This window comes from Prinia subflava, chromosome Z, assembly GCF_021018805.1.
Source record: "Prinia subflava isolate CZ2003 ecotype Zambia chromosome Z, Cam_Psub_1.2, whole genome shotgun sequence".
NCBI lineage: Eukaryota > Metazoa > Chordata > Aves > Passeriformes > Cisticolidae > Prinia > Prinia subflava.
This window is the reverse complement of record NC_086283.1, coordinates 26,140,063-26,163,704: the sequence shown is the minus strand read 5'-3', so window position 1 is coordinate 26,163,704 and position 23,642 is coordinate 26,140,063. Positions and strand designations below refer to the sequence as shown.

The following is a 23,642-nucleotide window of genomic DNA, read 5'->3' as shown; positions in this document are numbered from 1 at the left end:
TTTAAACAAAGGCTGGTCATGAGACAACTGCATGCTGCCAGGACCTTTTACCTGTGCCATTCCCTTTTTTCTCCATTCATCCTCTTTTTCTCATTTCCTTTTTGGATCATGCATTTTGGGGGCAAATTCTGACTCATCTTTGACATATGAGCAGTTATGGGGATAGCGTGCTCCTCATGGCAAAGCTGGTTCTCAGGCTGGAGGAGATTCCTTCAGCAGTATTTACTCAGCAGCATGCTGTGAACATGTGTTTAAATGAAGCAAGGGCAAAAAAAATCAGAGGCTATAGTATTTTTCCAGAAACTGCAGCAGCTTTCTTGAGATTGAAGTGTTTCATGCTATAATGTCAATGCTGATTTATTTCTTTTTTTAGTTTCCTTTATGTTGGAAAATGTAAAATATATAATCTTGGCTTCCTTATTTTTGTCCTCTTCAATATAACCTTTTTCAGCACAAAAAAAAAAAAAAAAAAAAGGCACATGTTTGTTTTGCAGTAAGTCCTAAAGATGAACTTATCATTTTAGTTCATTCTGGTCACAGGACTGGGGGAGACTGGAGTTTCCTGGAGATAGAAATGGAATCCCCTTGTCTGACCACAGCTAGGTCCAAGTATAGTGGTATGATCTGATCAAGAATGTGTCTGCAATCAGCCACAGTCTATAGGTCAGATGTCTCTTGTGTCTTGCAGAGATCCCTCTTATCCACAGCTCTGTCTGTCACTGGAAGCCTGATCCTGAAATCCCTTCTCCCTAGTGCCTGCTAATCCCACTGGTAATTTAGGGGAAGTAGGAGTCTGTGGCAGGGCCTTTAAAACCTGCCACAAGTCTCCTTGCACACCCAGAAGGTGCTGTGTGACGAGCCTGGGCACATGCAGTGGAGAATAGGTTAATTTGAACTATATCCAGGATGCTTCCACTCCTCTCAGGAGTATACGTGAGTGCATTTAGTAATTCTCTCCTGAGAACAAGCTCTGGCAGTATCGGCCTCAGAGCAGAAACCTTGACAAAATTAATCAGGACTGGTACATTGCCTGACACAGTTTGTTTTACAAAGTCCTGCTCCTTTCACTGAGATGAAAGTGTAATACTGTAAGCACTTAGCAGCACCTACTTTCAATTAATTCCCTGTGCTGGCAAGGAAGAATTGCACCACAGCAATCACATAAGTCTGAGACCTGTGAAAGAGGAGCTAAAAAGAGAAATGCCATGATTTGCAAGTGGAGGAAAGGATACTTGGATTGAAAAATTATATTTGGGGGACAGTAAAGAGCTCTCTCTTTATGAGATGGGAATGGTGAGAAAGCTCTGGGGTTAAGTCCCCAGTCTTTGTCCTGTATGTGTGGAGCAGCAAGGAGGGATGTGAGGTGGTATCTTCAGGAGAAGGCACAACCATATTCATGCACACACCGGGAGTTGGTTGTGTGGCCCTAGCAGAGCACCAGCTACTCACCATTACCCTGCTGTCTGCTCTGCCCTTGCTTCGGTGTTTCTCACTTCTCTTAAGCAGGCACCAAGCCTCTTCTGCCCCAGCTGTCGTGAAACCAGTGCAGATGGGAGACTGTGCTCCCTTCTCTCTGGGGCAGATCCAAATGCTGTGCCCCATGGCTCCTGGGGAAGAGCAGACAAGTCACGGTCCTCCAGAACGATCAACAGAAGCAGCAGAAGTCAGTTTTCTGCAGCAGCTTTCCAGCATCTTCATGCTCTTGCATCTGCATCAGCCCTGGTGGCATCCACACCTCTCTTGGTGCCAGAGACATGACTAAATTTGCTGTGGGGTATGACTCAGTCCCACCTCGACCACAGCAAGACTAAGCACAGGTCCCATGGTCCTGGAGGAATGTGCTGGCAAAAGGACATAAACCCTGGCCACTTGTGTGGTTTGGCTGAATGGCTGAAGTAGGTGTCTCCATCTCCAAGCCAGACAAAGAGTTGAGGGAAGGAACATCTTTTTCCTTTCTTTTTTTCCCACACTGTCCTGCAAATGACCTGCAAGCAGTACAGTGCAGGGATGCACATGGGAGCACATGCATGAGCACATAGGAGGCAAATGTGCATGTCTAGGGCTCAGGCCATTACTGTTGGCACATACTGGTGCACACCAGCATAGGATCAGCTCAACATGTGCATGCTAAGGGCAGATAACAGCAACACTAATGAAGAAAAACAATTCACTAATGAAGAAAAACAGTTCCGTTTTGTGCTGGCTTGTAGAATTTTGGCTCAATCCTGCTCACTGTAGGTTCTGTTTGATGCAGTGTCCCTGCTCACACACAGATGAGGTCCCTGTACGCTGGTTGGGAGGGTTTGGCTTCACCATTGCAGTGCTGTGTCTGCCAGTGCTGGCATCAGGCAAGGGCAGGGCTTGGAGCCTCTCAATTAGGATTAGATTCAATTCCTCTGTGGGATTCTGTGGAAAGATTAGAGAACAAGTAGGCACTAGAAATGACTGTGTCAAGAAATAAATTGATGATAGTATGAATTAGAAAGGAAAAATGACAGAAGGATTGACTAGTCTGTTCTGGATGGGGGCATGGTGACAGGAAGAGTGAGTGGTTTCATTTTTCACTTTAAATGCAAGCTTCTTTGATTGCACAGCTGAAAGGCAAACTGGCAAAATCTAACTTGAGAGAAATGTAAGGCCTTTGGAATGCATGGCAGAAATATTGGGCTTTTTGTAGCTGCATGGAGTCAGAACAGCAGTGGAGGAAGAGAGAGTGGGAAAAAAAAGGCTCTGACCCCAAAAGGACCCCATTTATCCCAAAACCTCAGAAAGCACTGCATCCAGCTCTGGTGGGACCCACACACTGCTCCTGAGTCTGGATGAAATTGTTTGGTGCTGCTGGATCCCTCCTGTGTGTTTTTCACCCTTCTGCCTAAGCCGAGCTGCCATGGCTAATGCTAGTGCTACTGCCTGTGGAGACTGGGATCTCTGCTTACCACCACCACTGCCTGCTTCACACTGACCTCCTGGTGCTGTGATGGGTGAGGACAGCAGTTCCTCCTCACTCTTCAGTGGCCTGTGAGCTGTTTTACCTCAAGGTACTGCCTGCCATTATCCCAAACGACATCTGTGCAGCTGGATTGGCCATGAGGGGCCAGCAAACTGGGTACTCCCAAGAGGGCAGCCCCCAAAGAACATCCCCAAAACTCCATCTAGACATGGCATGCACATTTCAAAGTTTGGTGAGCTGTTAACTTATGCCTTTGCTCATTCAACAGTGGCCAGTTTGACCAGGGAAGGTTTCTGTGCTTCAATAGCTAAAGTTTGGCTGGGATACAAAGTATACAGCATTTAATTTTAGGCTACCCCTGAGGATGGTTTTCACTGTCCTTGTGAAGCTTTCCAGTATTCTCCAGGAAATAGAGTTCCTGAGGCTGGGGCTCCTTAACTTGATGTCAGTTACTTGGAAGAAGACTATCTGTCCAGCCCAGAATAGCAGCTGTGGTGCCCTCAGCAGATAACAAGACAACATTTGTGCAAACATAAATGGAATGATGACTTGCTGAAGGGATATGCTTTAACACCACTGGCTATGGCTTAAAATTTTTTAACTTTTAGTAAATAAACCTAAGTCGGATTGGCTTATGCCTAGGAATTTGTATACAAACATCTTTACAAGTATTTATCCTGGCCGTGATTTCAGGGACTCTCTTGAATTATTCTTGTATACAGTAAAACTATCTTTCTAGTTAGCTAGGACCACACTCCCAAAGATTGCTTTTCTTTGTTTAAACACAGCCCTTTGCAATGAGTATGTCTGATTTTGGATGTCTGGGTCACTAAGGATGCAGCTGAGGACAACACAGACCTACATGCTGTGTACGAACTTCTGCTTTGCCACAGCTCTGTGCAGGAGACATTCCAGTAGCCAAAGTCCTTTGTTTCTGACCCCTCAGGGTTGCAGAAGCAGAGTACCACGTGCTGTGGTAGGACACTGATAATGATGAAGTTTTCTTCCCTGACCAACTGTGCTGAGCAGCATATTGTACACTGAAAGAGCAAATGCTGCCTGTGCTCTGTTTTTTGGATGCATCGGCTTGTGCTCCTGTGGAAATGAAAAGCTGGAAATGAAGCCTGAGCTGATCTCCTAATGTGGCACTCTGGACAAAAGCAGTCTAGAAGGAACAGCTGGGCTTGCCTGTCAGATTGATCCTGTTGGACCCACAGCAGTGAGGTGGCCCTGCATTTTGCCGATGGTTAACAGCAACTTTCCCTGAGCTTCCTCGGAAGAGTCTGGCTGTGTGATTCTCTCTCTGTCCCTGGACTTTTCAACCAGCAGCCCTCAAGTAATTACTCAGGTCATTTTGAACAGCAAAGCATTTATCTGGAGATTGTACAATAAGAGGAGATGGCAGGAGGTTCTCCAGCCTCCCAGAGGGGACGACTTTTGACTCAGCACAGAGCATGTTACCAACAGCACCAGGCATGCCAGCTGGGTTCTCCTTCCAGCTCCAGAGGGTGTGCAGGGCCATGGTGGTAGAACAATTGGGGCACTGCCACACTCCAACTATGCCCAAGAGCTGGGCAACCACTGGACTTGCAGGATCAGTGTTTGCTAGAGTCTGGGATGGGAAGTGAACAATCAAAAACCACACCTTTGGCTTCTCTGCCACTGATGCTTTCCTAAGGCCTCCACAGTCCCAACTGAGCTCTGGTGGCATCACCTCCTCTGTCCATCTCCTCTGTGTCACTGAAGCATCAGGAGTCACTGCCTCTTTGGAAAGTCACATCTAGAGCTGTGAAGACCCTTAACAATGTCTGATAGACTGCTGTCCCATGTGTGTTGAAGGCAGGGAGCTTAGGATGGAAGGTAGCTTTCAGAAAGGGCTACTCATGAAAACAAACCCTAAAGTTTGTTAGTAAAGTACCCCGACTACTCCGGAACTGTTACTCGCATTGGCTCATTGTTGCTCATCCAAACCTCCCTGATGGTCTCAGATGCATGTGGCTGAGTAAAAGTCCTTCCAGGGAGGTTTTTCCACACTGTGGTGTGACTTACATCCCATGCATGTGAAACTGGTGACTTGCAGACCAAACTAGTAGCACCTGGAAGAGAGAAAACTCCCTTCTTATGATGGATTTGAATTGGTTTCATTGCATGTGTGCCTGGAAGGTTTCTTAAAACTGGTGCTGGCTGGAGACAGATTGGTATCCCCCTGAATACCAGCCAAAAACTCTCCCTCATTCAAACAAATAGTCCAGGTTCCTGATCATCCTTGGGTGATCATTCTATCTACCAGTGCTTAGCCTTGCAGGACAGAGAATTTTCACCAATATTTTTTGGGCCTTTTCTTGGTAAACAAGTGCTTTCATTGAATAGTTTGAGTGCTATGGGGTTCAGCCTCCTCCTTTTAAAAGGAGAGGGAAAAATCAAAGAAGTTGGAGTATGGTAGTGTGTTGGGGTTGGAATATCTTGACTTTCTGTTCTGAAAAGTAATTAACTTTTCTTGATGAAGTAAATGAAGTTGATGTTTTGAGTGAAGGAATGGAAGAAGGTATCAAACAGCAAGCAGCAATACAAAGCAGTGGTTGCCTCCTTCTCATGCAGAATGCATGAATGCCATTTTCATTCTATTTACCCAGCCTTTACTGAAGCTTTGGCTGGAGAGCGCTCTGACACCCATTGTCAGAACACTGCAAGCTGGCACCTTTCCACCTTTGTCTTCCTCACAGTGGTCTCATCTCTCACAGGCTCCCCCTACTACTACAGCACCACAGCCCGTGGAGCAGCCGCACCAGCCACTGCTGCTGCTTATGACCGCCACTGACACCGGAGCTCGGGGCACCGGCACTGACAGCACGCGTGTCTGGGACAGCCGTGACGAGTCATCCTGCTGCCACCATGCCAGCCACTCCAAAAGGGAAGGAGAAAGTACCTAGTAGGAACATGATAATTGAAATTTTGCTCTTTAAGCTTGTTAAACTGATTATTGTATTCTTAAATCTGGTTGGGTCCTGAATCAAACAGAGAAACAGGAGGAGGTATACTCCTGAAGCTCTGTGTGGTCAAAAAAGTGTGGTAGCTTTGTGTTCTTTGCAGCGGCTGGCTACTGCTTTAATCGCCTGCGGGTGCCATGGCTGTATCTGGGGATAAGGAAGAGATGTGAGCAGCTCCCCTTGGGGCAGCTCCCTCTTGCTGCACACTGAAACAGGCTGTGAGACTCAAGGCAATTTTCTTTTCTTCGTCTTCTTCTTTTTTTCTTTTTCTTTTTTTTTTTTTTTTTTTTTTTTTTTAATTGTGTGTGTGGCAAAGAAAAAATCAGTCTGCTCATTTTACACAAGCACACCACTGTAAATATTTGCTTCTTTGTATTACTGTAAAACTAGCTTAAGCATAAACAGCAACGTTGTACAAGTATGAACTCAAAGCACATCCAAAAGTGTGTTTTGAAACTGGTGCACTGATTCAAAGAACTCAGTAAGCTTTAAGCAACTTTGAACCAGGTCAACACTCATTGTGGCTGTATTTTGGGCTGATGTTGTTTCTGTATAGAGCATCCTATTTGACAGTGCGTGATCATGCTATATGCTGGTATCAAACACATGGGCAACTGAAAGACATAGGCAATTTTGTGATACTTTACTGCTTAATGTTCATTTATGTTCATTTGTCATCATACTAAACACTGGAACGAATTCACCGGTTTCAAGTTAAGCAGCATCCAGGAAGGAATTCCTAAATAACAGTTGACACCTTATGTATATCTCTATAGATTGTGTGCTAAATCCCAGTCATGAAAACCCTGAGAGGAAGGCAGAGTGGTTATGATTTTTGTTATGTGCATGTATTGAGTGGGGTGTACCAGGCATCAGGGTATATGCACTCACTTTCCAAGCCAAGGGAAAAGAACTTGGTTCGGGGTGTCTGTACATTTCTGTGAAGGCATTGCAGATTCCAGCACTGTAATCCAGACATCCTGGGGAATTTTGCCCTGCTAATTCCATGTTTCTTCCCTCCTAGTTAAATAGGAAGCACTAATAGTCACATGTTTCAATGTGCACCTTGTGGGGGGCTAAATTAAGAGCACAGAGCAGCTACAAATGACCACTAAGCAGCTACACCAATCACTGCCTCTCCATGGAGCAAGGACAACTGCTGATCTCTCCCTGAAGCCTCCCACTACCCCAGGCCAAGGCACAGACAACCTCAGCCACTTAAGCATGATGGGCATGACCCCATCCCTTCCCTCCTGAGGGCAGTGGAGAAGCTCCCTGATCCTGTTGAGATGAAGACCTGGCTGTAGCCTCCTTATTCCTGACCCAATTATCCTCATCCACCCAGAGCTGCCTGGGCTCCACTGAGGGGTCCTGTTGGTGTAGAAGAAAGGTTGTTGTTGTCAAACTTGAGATGCACACCTGTGGAGGAACATTCAAGCAGGTATTCACCAGGTTCCAGCTGTACAAACATTTCTCTGGCAGCACCTGAGTTAACACTATTCTCTCTCCTCCCTTCCCACCTCACCACTTGTGCTGCATATCTGGTATCTGTAGTGGCCACTGATCTGCTGAGAAATTCCCTCTCCTACTACAGTGGCATCTTCTCATGGTATGGAAATGCAGCCATCACTTCCAAGTTTCCAGGGCAGATGTGTTCCAAACCTCAGCAGCCATGGAGACATCCAGGTCCCACCAGCTCAGTGACTTTTCACCATGATGTTCACAGACCCCATCAGGGATTTTAGCCAGAGTCTTTTAAACTAATCCAGAAATAAATTTTGTGACAAACTTATCAGTGAGATGAGAGCCGCTTTTAATATTTCAGTAATTAATTACTGATACACACCTGTTTTTAACAAAAGACAAATAACAGTATGGAAGTTTTATACAAGGAAACTTCTGAAGCCCTGCTTTGGGTTCATTCTAACCTGCATACCCATGATTGCTTGCACTCCTTGGACAATACTGGAAAGGGATTTCTGTCCCTGGGACCACGTGCAAGAGCCGGGCCAAGGGGTGTGCATTGTCTTCACTCTGAGCACATGCACCTTCTCTGTGAGCCCAGGAAGGTTTGTGTCTGTCCAGTGCCTTTGCTGAAGAGACAAGAAACAAGGGTTTGACCACCGGTGCTGGTGATGTATGCTGGAGAAGAGGTGTACTGAGTTACACCAGGTGTTGGGACACCATCAGGCTTGGCTGAAACAAGTCTGTATGCCCAGTGAGGAAACTGCAGCTCATTGGCATGTGGGTTTTTCACTCACTCTGCTACGCTTCTGAAACCACATTATTTTACCTGTTTCCTCAGCAGCATGGATTGTGTGACATACATTCATTCAGATCATGTTGAGAAGACCAAACATGAAATTTCAGCAGATGTTATCATACTCATGCCAGAAGTGCTTGTAGTTGGGCTGGGGACTTAGGAAAGACATGACAGGTGTGTTTCCTCCAAAAGATGGATGTGTGGATGCCACTGGCTGAAGTGACCCAAAGTGCCCTGATTGGCCTGAAGGCTTTCGTCAGGGCAGCCCTTGGCCTGCCAGGCATGGTGGTGGACTCCATCCCAGGGACTCTGTAGATGCACAGGTAGCTCCTGAGGGGAAACTCAAAACTCCAACCTTTGCACATGTGAAGCAGGGACTTGTGCCTGACCGTCTCCCAAAACATGGCAGCCATGGCTCACCCACATCTGCTGGAACATCGTCCTGTCACAAACAGCCAGTACAAGTTAGACCACGGAGTATTCATGATATGCTGCTGGAAAAGGTAGTTCTTGATGGTACTCTCTGGTTTTGGGAATATTTCACCTGAGATTTACAAACTGCTTTCCTCAGGAACACTTTCTGTCGATAGTCTTCATTGTGGGAATCTTCCTCCTTGGGGAGCATCTTTGAAAGGCACTATTGGTAGAAGGTGGTCATCTGGGGATGATAGAGGATTTGCCTCCATCCATCCTCTGTGGCCTCACTATTTCATGGGGGAGGGAGGGGTTACTGGGTGAGGTGGAAATGGGAACAAATGACTCTTAGGGGCTGCAAAGAGGGGAGAGAGCCAGCCCAGTGCTGGGGTTTGGAGTGCCCTGCTAATCCTTTACTCAGGTGGGATGCCCTGCAGAGCAGTGAATCATTACTAAACCCTTGTGGAAACCAACCCCACAAAGTGCCTTCAGGCAGTTTCAGCACTGAACTCTGTAATACGCTTGGTTAGATAGAGGGTTTTCCAGTACTTGACACTCCAGCAATAATTTTTTCAAATACATTGCTGACACAGGCTTAGAAATTAAATCTGAGAGGTGGAGGGGACAATGCTGCTGTAAGACTAAATCACTGAAAGCTGGAGCCAGGACTGTGTGAACTGACTTGTGGAAGAAACCTTCAGTTAAATGCTGTCAGACTGTGACCACAAAGAAGACACAAAATGTTGTGGACACTGAGTTTGTTTATCATCTGTGTCTGAAGGTTCAGTTTTATTGTTAGGCAGCTCTATTGATTGCAGAATTCTGGATGTCTCAGGACTGGATCAACAGATCAAAAGTGATCATTCTTTGATCACTGTTGAATTAGGAAAACACATGGGGCTCTGACATCATGGGGCCAGAGAGCAACTGTTCTTTCCAAGATGTCTGAGAGATTCTCTGATTGCACTGGCAGGTGTTAGAACAACATCAGTGCTTGAGGCACTTGGGAAAGAGATGGTGAGGAAAGAAACAGCACCAGGATACATGGAGCTCACAATCTGTCACCCCTCCTTTGACTCCCTGTGACCAAGTCCTCTTGGTGCTGCAGTGTGAGGGCAGTGCAGTGGGAGAGAACAGCATGGTGGGTGAGGGAGGTGTGATGACCTCGCTGTACCAGGTCTTAGCAATTACTGGATGTTGATAAATGCTTTGCCATGCTGGTCTTAGCTAATGGGGTTATATTCCTGGTTTTCTTTTACTTTCATTTATGTATTTTACATACCCTTCAGTATGGAGGAGAGAGGAAGCCATGTTATGGTCTTGCTTATTTCCAGATGCCGGTACCCATAACCTCAAGGGCTATGGCCTGTAGCAGAGTCAACTTGTGTAGCTGCCACTGGCTGCAACATGGCTCTGACCAAGTGTCCTTCCCGGTTCCATGCTCTGTTCTGCATGCATGTGCCACTGGGAAGCTTGAGAGCCAAGAGGTAGCACAGCAGTAGGCTGACCCACCCCATGACTCTGTCCCAGCAAACTCTGGAGAAACCTGATTTTTCTTTGAATTCATTGATGAAATATTAGACGACCAACAGCTGTTGGCTAAGATGCCCTGAAGTCTTTCTAAGCATGCAAGTGATGGTCACATGTGAGTGCAGTTAGGCAGAGCTGGGTCAGGCAGCCTGCACTGACAGAGGCACTGGGCACACATTCCGACCTGCAGCCAACTGCCACTCTGCTCTGGAGGCAGAGTGCTCAGTAGCGACACAAGGCTGGGGATGACAACTAGGAAGCCCTGTAGTTCCTCAGACCCGCTCTTGTCACAGGTACATGTTACCACAGCATGACAAACAAAAGGATCTGAAAGGATCAAAACCAGTTAGTCTTCTTTTTCTGGTTGAGCTAATGAGACTTGACATGCAAATGCTGAGTGAAAAGCGTGTCAAAGTGGTGCCCGGATTGCTCACCTCGGCATCACAGCTGGTGTAGGTGTCAGCTCCAGCAGTGGCCTCGCTCACCAGTCCCGTGAAAGGCTCACGGAACACAGGAGCTCCAGGGTGGGAGCCAGACTGAAAGGACTGAGATGGACACAGCTGCAGCATTGCTGGGAGGATGGGCATGAATGTAGGGATTGCTTTCTACACACTTGAATTTGTAGGCAAACTTGAGTTTCTCAGAAGCTTGCAGGGGTTGTGGAGAGGTAGATCCTAGTCCTGCATCAGCCCCAGACACCACCCACCCAGACCCCTGTGTCCAAGGTCTCTGGCTCTGCCTTGTCTAAATAAGGCAGGAAAAATGGCCAGTGGTCATTTAGACCTGCCTTTGCCTTTTGCTCAGCCTCCTGTGGGAAAAAATCTTGTCCTGGTTTTTCACTTTGTGTAGTGGCCTTTGTACATTCCGAAATTACAGAAGCTCATTTCATTGCAAATGGAATTCCTTTCCAAGAAAAAAAAAAGAACAAACTTTTTTTTCCTTACAGACAAACTATGTATTAGGGACTACTGGCATCAAAGAAATTCATATCTATTGTATCCACCAAAGTCTGCAATGCCTGCATTGAACCTTACTTCTTTAAAAAGAGAGGAAAAAGAAAAAGAGGGAGAAAAAGAAAAGCCTCCTCACCTTGAAAAGTACATACAAACAAAAAAATAACTTACAAAAAATCCTAAAAATAACTATTGAATTGCCTTTGAAAGTAGGGGATAACATCTGTTGCAAAACAGATGAAAAATGCTTCTTAAAATGTGTATGTTTTGTATTCTTTTTTTCTAGTAGGAAAAGAACAAACTTGAAATCTTGGTGTTTTTTCCTTAGTGCTGTGTGTTGCTTTTGTGTGTTATAATATTTGAATGTAATTACAGCAGTGCCAATTTGCCAAAGACGTCGAACATTTTTTTGGGGATTTTGTTTTGGGTTTTGTTTTGGGTAGCAAAAAGGGAGGTGGGCTGGGGACCAGGGGTGCTAAGGCATGGGTCAAAAAGGAGGGGCTGTTTGAAGGGGTTTGGGGTTTTGGTTTGGGTTTTTTTATTTGTTTGTTTGGTTTGTTTTTTAAAAATTCTTTTTCCTGTCAATACTGGAATTTGTGATTTTATTCTAAGTTAAATGGTTGACTGCAACACTTTTTATTTTTAGATTAGTTGAAGAAACATGCAATAAGATTGGCGTAGTTCAATATCTGTGTGTCTTTTCATGAGAGTGACTGTTACTTGTGGACATTTGGTTTTATGTAACCTTTATGTGAGATAATTATTTGTAAATATTTACCATAATTTTATTGGTTCCTAAAATAAAAGTAATTTTTTTAAGTTCAAAATGCCTGCTTTCACTCTTGTCCTCACCTTGTGTCCTGCCTTTCTAGGGAAAAAAAAATTACCAGGTAGTTGCATTTGAAGTGAGATATTGGAGGCCCTCATGAAAAAGCATCTGTCAGACATGGCCAGGCACTGCAGCCTGGTGTCTCCAAACTCCCTCCCCGGTTGCAGCATGGTTGGACCCAATAAGGTACTCCACGCTGTGGCAGAGCCACCACAAAATGATGAGGTCGGTGTCGGTGACGAGTGTCAGGTCCTTAAACGTCCTTGGTCCTGTGGGGAGGCACCCTCCAAGACAACCCTGGATGCAAGATGGAATGGTTTGTGGGGACTGGAGTCAGGTACTGTTCAGAAAAGCCTGAAGGCATCTCTGCTGTCTGAAGGCCACAGTGGTTTGGCTGAGGCCCTCCCTGCTTTGGAGCAGGGCTCTGCTGTACTGCGCTTCTGTGGGAGAGGGTGTCCTCCAGCTGCTGAGAGAAAGGGACTCCCAAGCATGGGGATTTTTGCACCAGCAGCCTTTTTGTTCCAAGCCAAAATCTCTTGTCCAGTGTAGGAGAGATGGGAAGAGCCTCAACTTCTGCCCATGTAACTGCTGGCCGCCAGCAGAAATAGGGTTGCACTGGGCCCTGGTGGGTGAGAGAACTCTCCTTACCCCTGCCCTAGAGTCCATCCTGACTGTGTTATGAAATGCCTGTACTGACATGTATATATATACCAGTAGTAGATGGAAAAATCTTGCTTACCACTATTGCCATATAACACTTTTAAAAACAAGCTATAGCTAATGATTCATGAATAATCTATTCTCAGTGAGTTACATATAAATGTATCTATCTTTGGATGCACAGGCATACTTCAGGGTTGCTTTGTGCTCCTTCTGATGCTTTTTCAAGCTCACATTTCTGTCCACCTGCTGTCTCATGACAGCACCTCTGTCCTCCTCTAAGGTCATCCATGCACTCAGAACTGCTGTCTGGTCTGTATGACCAGAGCCAAACCTCTTGTGTAGCCTTGAGGTGTGACAAATATTCTTGGATCATCATCATAGGTGTCTTGCATGCACTGGCAAATTCTGCCACAATACCCCAGTTTGCCCAATCATGGGGTTTATGAAACAATAATAAGGAAATGCCCAAATTGTTTGACATCAGCTCATGTTTGACCTGAGCTATTGTATTCCCTGTGTGAGTTTTAACATCATTCTAGCAACTGAGATTGCAAATTTTAATTAATAGATTCACAGCATGGTTTAGGTTGGAATACACTTTTAAGACCATCGTGTCCCATCCTTCTGCCATGGGCAGGGACATGTTGCACTAGACCATGTTGCTCAAAGTCCCGACAAACCCATGTAATTGACCAAAAAGGAACGAGTGAAGGGGTCCAGGACTTTCACCCTCACACTTTCTGAATTCCTAATGATTTACTGATGATGTGTGTACCCCATTTAGCTGGGGTGGAGTTAATTACCTTCCTAGCAGCCAATATGGTGCCGTGCTCTGGATTTCTGGCTGAAACAGGGTTAGTAACACACCAAAAATTGGCTTTCACTGAGCAAACTAGTATCAAGGGACAGAGAGGAGCCTTGGGTGGGAAAAAAGCTGGTGGGGGGAAACTGGAGGGCTAACACGAACTGACCAAAGGGATATCTGTACAATACAGTGCCATACTCACTAGCAGAAACTGGGGAGGGAATTTTTCCAATAGAGGTGTTGCTTAGGGACTGGTTATCACTATCAGTCTATTTGTGGTAGGTCATGAGTGGATGCCTTTGTTTTTATTTTCTTCCATCCTTTGGGTAACTTGTTTTTGTCTCAACCCTTCAGTTTTTTCACTACCACTCTTCCTTTTTTCTCTCCCATCCCGCTGTGGCAGGATAAAACAAAAGGCTGCCTGAACACTGAGCTGCTGGCCATATTAATTCTCCACAGCAATGCACTCCTTATAATAAACATTGGCATTGATTTTGACAGTTAAAGTCATCCAGGAAGCTCAGGACAATGGGTCTGTGTCCCAGTACCATACGTTTCAGTTTTAAAACTGAGAAGCAGAACTCACAGAACTTTTCACAATTCAGTAAATAATTGTAGATAAATAAAATCACAGTCATTGGGCTCATAGATAATGAACAGGTAGAGGCAGAACTAAGCCAACCAGTAGCATACAGTATTTACTTGATGACCAGCAGGCTTCACTTTGGGAAGAAGCCTGCACTCTGTGCTGGCAGCATAAAGCAGGGATGCTTCCATGCAGTTGTATTTCAGAGTGGAGTGGGTATTCTTACACTTGAGCCTGCAGTATAATGGAGTGCACTTAAGAACAACAAGTGTTCAAAAATCAATTTTCCCCAATTGCCAAGTTCATCCAGCAGCTCTTGTCCAGCCAGGCTGGACTTGGTGCGTTTCGCTCCACCCCTGTTGCTCCTCTCCTGATGTCCTAATGTATTCTGCATGCACCATATGCACCTTACAGCTCTTTGGGATACACAGCTTTTGGAATAGCCCTTCACATCCCCCACCCTATGTGGACTGAATCAACAACCTCCCAGTGCCACTGTCAACCTCTCTGCTGCAAGCTGGTGTTTGCCATTGTCATATTTCACTGTGGGAAACTGCCAGGAATTCTTTTAAAAATGCATGGTCAGGAATGAAATTAAGCCAAACAAGGCAAACGTTTCTGAGAACTGTTTATTGTAATGAAAAAAACCAAAAAGACAAAAAGGAGTTGCCCAAACCACAAAGGACTAGAAAAGACAGAAAAGAAGGAAGGAAAATGGGAAAGTAGTTGGGAAGAGGAGAGAAGCAGAGGCAGAGGCAGAGGGAGTGTTGTCACCGGAGGTCAGGGGTGCCGTCGATGGCCCCGAGGTGCGGGCTGTGCTCGCTGCCTGCCTGTGGACGGCTCCTGCAGCAGCGGGCGACCGGACACGAGGTGAGGGGGTGCTCGGGCAGGAGGCCCAGAGCCCTGAACAGGGTAGGGGCGAGGATCGCGGCTGAGGGGGTGGGTGGGGTTGGACACAGGGGTCTCAGGAAGGGATGCAGAGAGGAAGCAGACAGAACATTGATCAGGGACATGGGGAGACAGGACAGATGTGAGAGCAAAAGCCAGTGAGGGCTGGAGAGCCAAAAGGTAGGCTGGGGCCAGGGCAAAGGACTAGCGAGCTGGCGAGCAAGCTGGAGCCAAAGCAAAAGGCACAAGACCCAAAAGGCCCCTACACTCAAAAAACACAAAGCCAAACAGCAAGTCTCAAAAAAGCTCCTAAAAAACAACTCTCGAAAAAAAGCCTCCACTCAAAAAGCAAGATTTGAAAAGGCCCAAGCCAAAATCTTCCCCCCACCAAAAACCACAGTCTCCACATCTGCGTGCCTTGTGACGCAGTTACTTATTATGCCCCTGGCCCCTGCCAAGGCCTGCCTGCTGGCAGGAGACCATCGGCCCAGCCCAATGTCCCACTGCAATCCACTGGTTGAGATCTTTTGCCATTTGATTGGAAATGTCTCTGGGGTACAGTGTCTTTGGTGTTCCCCTGCTGACTGCCTGTCCTATGTGAGACATGAACTGGTTGCCAAGCAAAGTCCCCTCAGAGACAAGGCTTTGCTCCATCTTCTCCTAGCTGCCTCCTGGCTTTGGCACTTGTCCAATCCCTCCTGCATATGCCTCTGGCAACCACTGTTAAGGCAAAATAAAATGAAATTGGCTCCTCACAGCCATCTGCTGGCTCCTGTCAAGGCAGTGGTGCCCTGAGGAACCCAGTATCACCAGATGGAGCAGGAATCCCTTGTGCTGCCCTCTGAGGCCTGGGAGACTCAGCTTCTTGTAGGCAACAGGTGGCAATGACTTCTGGGGAGGGAGGAAAGCTATCAGACCTTTAGAATCCAATCCATCCATCACAATGCATGTCTCACCTCACAGGCAGCAAGGTCCTGGAAGGGGCTGGGGCTTGGAGACCACTCTCAGCAGCTGTCCATCGTCATGAGGGTGCTCAAAGAACTGGAGCACCTCTCCTATACAGACGGCATGAAAGATGGGTTTGTTCAGCCTGGAGAAGGGGTCTCCCTCTTTCTCTTCAAGGAGATCTTAAGGTCCTTTCCAAGACTTGAGAGGGCTCCAAGAGAGCTGGAGAGGGACTTTGGACAAGGGCCTGGTGAGATTGGACTAGGCTTCCCACAGACAGAAGACAGGGTTGGATTGGATATTGGGAAGAAATTATTCCCTGGTGAGGTCCTGGCACAGGATGCCCAGAGCAGCTGTCGTTGTGCCATCCCGGGAAGCTTTCAAGCCCAGGTTGGACAAGGCCTGTAGTTTGGATCTAGTCTAGTGGGATGTGTCCATTCCCATGTCAGGGCGTGAAACCAGATGAGCTTTCAAGGTCCCTTCCATCTCCAACTTTCTATGGTTCTAAGATTCTCTTTGTGCATCTCTCAGCACTTCTTGAGGACGTCAAAGAGTGGATGAACTGACTTTTCTTTGCAGAGCCTGTGCCAGCGCCTGGTCAGCTTTCAGTAGAGATTCGTGGCCTAGCAGCAAAGGGACTGTACAGGAGAGCACTGGGAGCCATGTTGTGGCTGTCGTGTGTTTGCAACAGCAGGGATTGCCATTTCTTGCTCTGTTTTTTACACTTTTTGTACTTGTGCTGTCTTTCAGCCTTGCTAAGTTAAAAGAGCAATGAGTCGTCTGTCCTGCAGCAGGCAGCAGTGCCCGTTCCTCATTAAGCCCTTCCACGTCTGGATGTGAAATGCCATGGCAGCCTGCTGGTAGCAGAACAGTGGGATTAGACCTGACAAAATTGCGGTGAGAGGCATGGAATCTTCCTGTCTCTCCAGGTGTTAGGCCCCATACTGCTTCCTTCAGTGAGAATGCCCTTCAAGGATGCAAATATGGTTTTAGCTCAAACCTTCCTACGAATGGCCATTGTTTAAGATGCCCGGGAATTGTCATTTATACTTTTAATGAATAGGAAATGCAGACCCTTGGTTAAGCAAAGGAATGTCTCTGTACTGTAACAGATTTTGCAGACAAGGGCAATATGCAGTCCAGGCAGGAAAGTCAGGAGCAGAGATGGTGGGTACACAGGAGCTGGTACAAAGAGATCAAAGTGACAGCTCCTTTGCCAGGATTCCTACAGTGGGCCATGATGGCTGTGAACAGGAACATCTGGAAATAATGTCACAGACAGCTGGTGAAAGCTTATGCTTCTGTTTCAAGATTTCATGACCTGTTTTCATTCTCAAAACCCCCAAAAACTTGAATTGCCCTAGGGAGAAAAGAAAATTCTTTATGTGTATATGTACTTTCTTGAAGCATCTAGGAAGCATTTTTTCACAGCAGTGTTTCCAAAGCAGTGGGGCTACGGGTCATACCTCAACAGTGAACTGTGCTCCGGCTGCCACTCAGCTGAATGGACTTCTTTCTGCCTGCAAATTTGTAGTAACTCTCACCCATTTACCCTTCAAAGGCCCTGCTGGACAAGAGCCTTTGGGCCCACCATGGGCCAAGAGGCATGGATGCCATGCCCTTGCTTCAAACAGAGAAGTAGGCATTGAAATTGTATCCAAAAATGCAGAGCCAGTGTTTATTACCGTGCACATGAAAACTGACCCACCCACATCAAAACAGGGAGAATTTGGCAGGCTGTAGCAACCTCCAGTACAAGTAAAGGCTAGGAATTAGCATCGGGATATGTTTTGCAGAAGCATCAAAAGAATAGGAATTAATCCCACAGAGAACTTCCAAAAGGCATAAATTTGTGCATCATGCTGCACAATCTCCTCTGTATGTGCAAAAAGGCACGGTGGTGCTAAAAAGTGCAAGAGCCCTGTGGAAGGAAGGACTGGTTCCTGGCTAGCTCCCCTAATTGATATGCTGGACACAACATTCTAATGTGCAGAATATCCCTTTGAGCAGTTTGGGACAGCTGCCTTGGCCATGCTTTCTCCTGGCTGCTTTCTCACCTCCCCTCTGTTGGGAAGCTGAACCATTTGTGGACAACAGAAATGTCCTTGATTTAAGACAAGCGCTCCTTAGCATCAACTAAACATCCATGTGTTATCAAACTTATTCTTATCTTGCATCCAAAACATAACACTGCTACTGGGAAGAAAATAATTTCAGCCAAAACCAGGACAGCCCATCCCACCCAGCAGTAACACATCTAGATCAGACTGAGGGTGATGCTCCAGTCATCCCTTCCATCCTAAGTTCTTATTAAGCCTCTGCCACCTCACAGCACCAGGAAAGTTACACCTGATAGAAGACCATTTAATTCTGACTCCTACCTCTATTAACCGCCTTGTAAACAGTCTCTTATAACACTTTAAATTGTCGTTATGGCAGCAATGCTTAATTAAGGTGGAACTGACAAATGAAGTCATCGTGATTAAAGTTATTATAATGAATACATCTGCAGTTTGGTATAATGCACAGAATGTCTGACTTCCCAGGAAATGCTCAGATAGAGAGGTTGTCTTTTATATTCATAGGGATAGAATAATTCCTCTGAAGGAATTTCTTTGTAATTTAGCATGAATTAATGTCTCCTTATCACACTGTGTTATCCAGAGCAGCAATTTATCTAAATCCTATATATGAAATGTGGACTCATGTCTAAGAACACCCAATAATGGAGAAACCCTTTGAAAGAATACATTTAGTATAGATCATTAAGGCTCAGTCTACTAAGTGGCCTTTAAATTAAATAAAGTTAAATAAACTCTTCTTTAATATACCACTGTTAACTTTTTCATTAACAAACATATTAAGGCTTTTTTCATTTATATACGGCTGATGCAAGCATATGATAACTAAAATGTTCCATTAGCAGAGGAAAACATAATTCAGAGTGTCTATATGGTAAGAAAGGAGAAGAGTCTGGCACACCAGCCTCACATCTCTGGATGTCTGTATGACAGTCCTGCAGGAACTCATTGTAGGTTTATCTGTGCAACCTGCCTCTGGGGTTAGCCAGAAGTGTTGGAGAATCATGGAAGATCCTAGAAACATTCTTAATCAGAAGGGACCTCATATTTCATCAAATCCAGCTCCTGGAAGTCCTTTCAGAACTCAGATCTACAGATCTAGCTTTGACATTGTCTCTCCCTCACACATAATCTCTCCAGGTTGGTTTTGCTGGATTTCTTCCTCAGCACCTATTTAGTTGTGAGTAGGTGCCAATGTGCGGATGATCTTTCAATATATTTTCACCTTTTCATATAATCAATAAAATTTAAATGAGAAGACCTTGGCTTCTTTAAAATCTATTATACCTAGGAACATATTCCATAAAATTAAGCATTTTAGGACACAACCACAGCATACTATCAAGGTGCTTTCTAATTTTTTCACTTGTTGTGATTGCTGTGTTCTTAGAAATTATGACGACAGTTTTCTGTTTCATGCCATGCATTTCATGAATGGCATGCATGCTGCCCCAATCGTACTTCCCTCCTTCCTACGTCACAGACAGTTGTACCTGGTTCATATTATTTTCATATTCATGGCACACCTGTGCCATGCTCTTTCCTTCTCGGCACTACGTACCACCACATTCTGTCTGTCTTTTAGTCGGAATCTAAATGGAAAGTTTTTGGCTACTTCTCCCACAGATAATTCTGCCAGGACAACAGGTTTTCCCCTGACATGTGGAAACTTCTATTTGCACCACATTTAGAGGTGGTGTCCTTTTTCCTTTACAAACTGCAAACTGCTGTCAGGTCGCGGTGCTCTCTGCCTGTTCCTTCTCAGATGGAAGTACACCATGCACATTAGAGTCTTTCAAGGACCAAAGATCTGGACAGACCTCTCGCATAAACCTTATAGTCCCAACTAACATAATAATTTTCTGCTGCATTCATTTCTTTCACAGTCATAAAAATAAGGCTCAAAACTACCACATGCATGTTGCTTACTAATCCTTAACTAATGTGACCAATATGAAACTCTGACTCTGTATATCCACATACCATCACTAAGAAAGGTGTGTGCAGCAAAAGTTTTCCTATTCTATGGGGGAAAAAAGTAAAAATAACATTCAGCTCTGATGTAACTAAAAAAAACTTTTAATTGTTTTCCCTTCTCTTATATTTTATGCTTGGTTGATTCTGCTTATGGGCCCTGGAAAGGCTAGCTCATCAGTTTTTGTTGTTAATCAAGAAGAGTAATGGTATAAGTTATAAAGACATGAGATGATTCTTTGCTGAATAGGATAACAACTTTCAGAAAACACAAAGTAGTTATTTTAAACTTTTTTTTATTAGGAAAATATAAGACTGCTATCCATGTAAACACGGACCCCAAAATGTACGGAGAATTCAGAATGGAGGAAAGGTTTCTCCTCTGTTCCTGGTGCAGCAGTTGCTGTTTTAGAAGCAAGGCTCTCACAGGGCATTAGTGGCTTAGGGCACCATAACTACTCTGCTAAGGATCAGAAAACATTCTGCAGCTAGGGAAAATGGTGGGAAAATTCTCCACATACCCTTGATCCCATGATAATTACTGCAGCAAGGACTGTGACAGTGGCATTTCCAGCTCTCAGAAGGTGCCATTTGGTCCTCAGATGTGTGGCAGGAAGAGGGAGAACATCACAAGTACAGCTGACTTGAAACATTAATTCCGGGCTCTTCCTCCAGTCTATGGCCCATAGACCACCCAGTCCACCCAGTGACCCTACTTGGGCAAGCTCACACACAGGGCCACCTGTGTTCTGTGCTTCACCCTCTCTGCAGGACAGAGTGTGGCTGTCAGGGCTGCTACTGCACTGGTGACCAACTGCTGAGGCATAGGAAAGGGACATCTTTTCAGGGATAAATGCATAGAAGTCTTCAACTTTCTATGCAAACAAGCACTGGAGCTACCTTGCAGCCCACTGGCTGCTTCCAATGGCCTTCCAATAGCTCACGGGTGCCCTCGTGTGAAGGGCAGGTGGGCTGCCCTTGTTTGATGGGACAAGAGACTTATTTGGCCACTTGGCAGAATGGAATTCAAGGATGGGAATGAATAAACCCTGACTCTGGCGGCACTGTTCACTTTGCCTGACATCACTCCACTCCGTCAGGGTCCGTCCCTGTGAGCTGCTCACCCGCACCTTCCCATGATCATTCCATTGGGTGGGAAAGCATTGACATGGATGCAGTTTTTCTTGCCTAGCTGGGCCAAAGAAGGGCCCCCAAGAGAAGAAGCCTGGGAGTGGTGTGAAGCTGGGAAAGAGGCTGTGATGGAGGGGATGGAGCCCAGTGATGGAGGGGAGGAAGGATCCTATTGTGGTGCCAGGAGCTGGACTGTGTTGCTGCCAAAGAGAGACAAGACCAAGACACGGGTGAGATCTGACTGCTGGAACAACTCCTTATAGTGCTGATTGGATCTTAAAGCCTTCCTATCATGGGTTCAATGTGCAACACTAATCACACTGTCTATCTGCAATACACTTTGTCTAGGAAATGAAATGCAAAAACCAGTGGCTTATTGCAAGACAGCATTTGACAAGGAACAGCTAAGAGAAACCTCTGGAGGAGCTTTGGGCAGGATAACCTCTGCTATGTTGTGGTCTGGTTGATGGTCAAAGTGCCTTTAAAAAGACACCCGGTTTGACAGGGACACAGGCACTCTCAGGCGTAGAGTGACTAGCTCTTTTGTGAGGCTGCCTGAGCTGCAGATCTACGATTGCCACCTTGGGTGACGCAGGAATAAAACAGCAAGACGGGGCCTTTCCAATCTCCAGGAGAGCTTCTTTATCTGGCGATGTCCAAAGGGAAAAGAACCAACTAGCCTAAGGAAGAGGGACTACATAAGGCAGCTGGGGCGTGGGGTTTCATAACTTGGCCAATGGGGAAAGGAACTGGGAAAGGGACCAGTCAGGGAAAGGATCCGAAAAGGAACCAGTCAGGAGAAGTAAAAACCAGGAAAAAGGGGAATAACTAATAGGGTACAAAATATTAACGCAGAACTGCAAGCATTTTGCTCACGTTGAGCTACAAGGAAGTCTCCCAAGGGGACTTCCCAAAGGGGAATCTGAGGCATCCTAGAGGTTGCACACTCTCCAAGGGAGTGAAACGTCTTCTGCGGATGGTTCAGGGGCCACCACACTGCTAGACAGCAAAACAAAGCCATTTCTAGTAAGTAAGGGTGATATTCAACACAAGCCTACAAATTGCTGAAGTAAGTGGAGGGAGGCGTTTTACCTCATTCTAAATATCAGGTCTGATTTCAATTTCATTATTAGCAGTAATTTACTTCTCCAACCAGGAAATTTTGAGGGAAGAGATGGCTAAATTTTTTAAGCACAGCTAGGAAGTACCACTGTCTCATGAAATCCTTTTACTGTGTATGTACTGAGTTCTGAAGTGGATTTAAATGGATGAACTTCGATGCAGCCTGCTCAGCAATGCGTGAAGAAAAGAGTTGGAGGTGTAGAAAATGTCAAATACCTTTCTCATGAGCATATTAGACTATTTGTAAAGATAAAATTGTTTTTGTATTTTCAGTTTATAATGTCTCTTTTGTAACAGTAAGAAACAGCACTGATTATGGTTTGCTGTTTTCATTGCTTTGTATGATTATTGGAAACAGGTCAAGAATCACACCTAGAACAGGCACTAGGTGGAGAAGAAAAAGGGGCAAACAAGTAAAGTTTCTGCTTTTTGAAGCCAGGGCGTTGCTTCTGTGGGGATCTCCTCACTTCTCTGTGGGTCACCCAACATGCAGGATACAGGGGCCAGAGTGAGGAGAGGGGGCTCTCAGTTGATGGGAATTCCCAGAGCCAAGGTGATGTTCCCAGGGACAAGTGGTGTTCCTGGGGCTGGTTTACCCCTGATCCTGATGGTATTTGTGCACTTTGGAAACAATGTTGAACAAAAATATTAAATATGGCAGAGATTATTGCAGTTTCTTCTATCCATCTCTAACTTGTAATTAAGGTATTCTGAAGTGTCAGATGAATGGGAACCAGGATGCCAGATCTCCTATCTTCTGCAGGTCCCCTCTGGGAGGTCAGATGTCTGTAAATATGAACATTTGGAATAATTCATGGTGTAAAGTTTCATGAAGGCAAACTATAACTTCAGTCACAAACCCTATACATTCTCTGAATCAGGAACAGAAGCCCAGAATTGTGAAAATCTGAAGATGCAGCTGAGTGCATCAGACACAGACTAAGCCAATCCCTGAAAAAATGTGCAGACCCTGTCATCTGGCTTTGCTTTTCACATATATGTAAGTACCAGGGGGACAGAAGGAACAGTGGGCTAGTCCATGGTGCCCATTCAAGACCCACTTCTACATGCCCAGGGGAGCACAGGGGAAGAGAAGCAGTTGGGAATCCAAATTAAGAACTCATTAGAAAGAACATCCCATACAGGACCCTTGCAAGTTTGTCCCAGGAAAGGTTCAGGGAAACAGGGGCAATGACCAAGCAGACAAAATCTGTGCTCTGCTGCTGGACGGATATAAATTCTTGAGATATATTCCCTCTGATGGACTCTGCCCTACTCAGCAAGAGAAGAACTGGTGTTCTCTGTGTTCCTGTATGCGCTCCATGGGTCTATGTTGATCTGTGTGGCTGGCTGTCTTCACATATGTGAGCACACATGTGTGCTTCTGTAGACACCTCCTTGGAACACATGCTCAAGCTGCTGCTGGCTGGACCTCACCTGGGCTGCTGGATCCAGCACCTAATACCACCATTCTTCACCGCCTGCCAGCTGTGAGACATATCCCATATTTCACTGAAATAG

The 23,642-nt window shown here is 45.6% G+C and overlaps 1 protein-coding gene across 1 annotated transcript in view; it reads left to right on the top strand.

The window, feature by feature from the left end:
• PAX5 (paired box 5) overlaps window positions 1-8,147 on the top strand; it is a 134,111-nt gene extending 125,964 nt beyond the window's left edge. The window contains exon 10 of the mRNA XM_063423147.1: window positions 5,692-8,147. Within this exon, the coding sequence (XP_063279217.1) occupies window positions 5,692-5,768 (77 nt within the window). The 3' untranslated portion in view covers window positions 5,769-8,147. The remainder of the gene's footprint in view (window positions 1-5,691) is intronic.
• The last annotated feature ends 15,495 nt before the right edge of the window (window positions 8,148-23,642 follow it).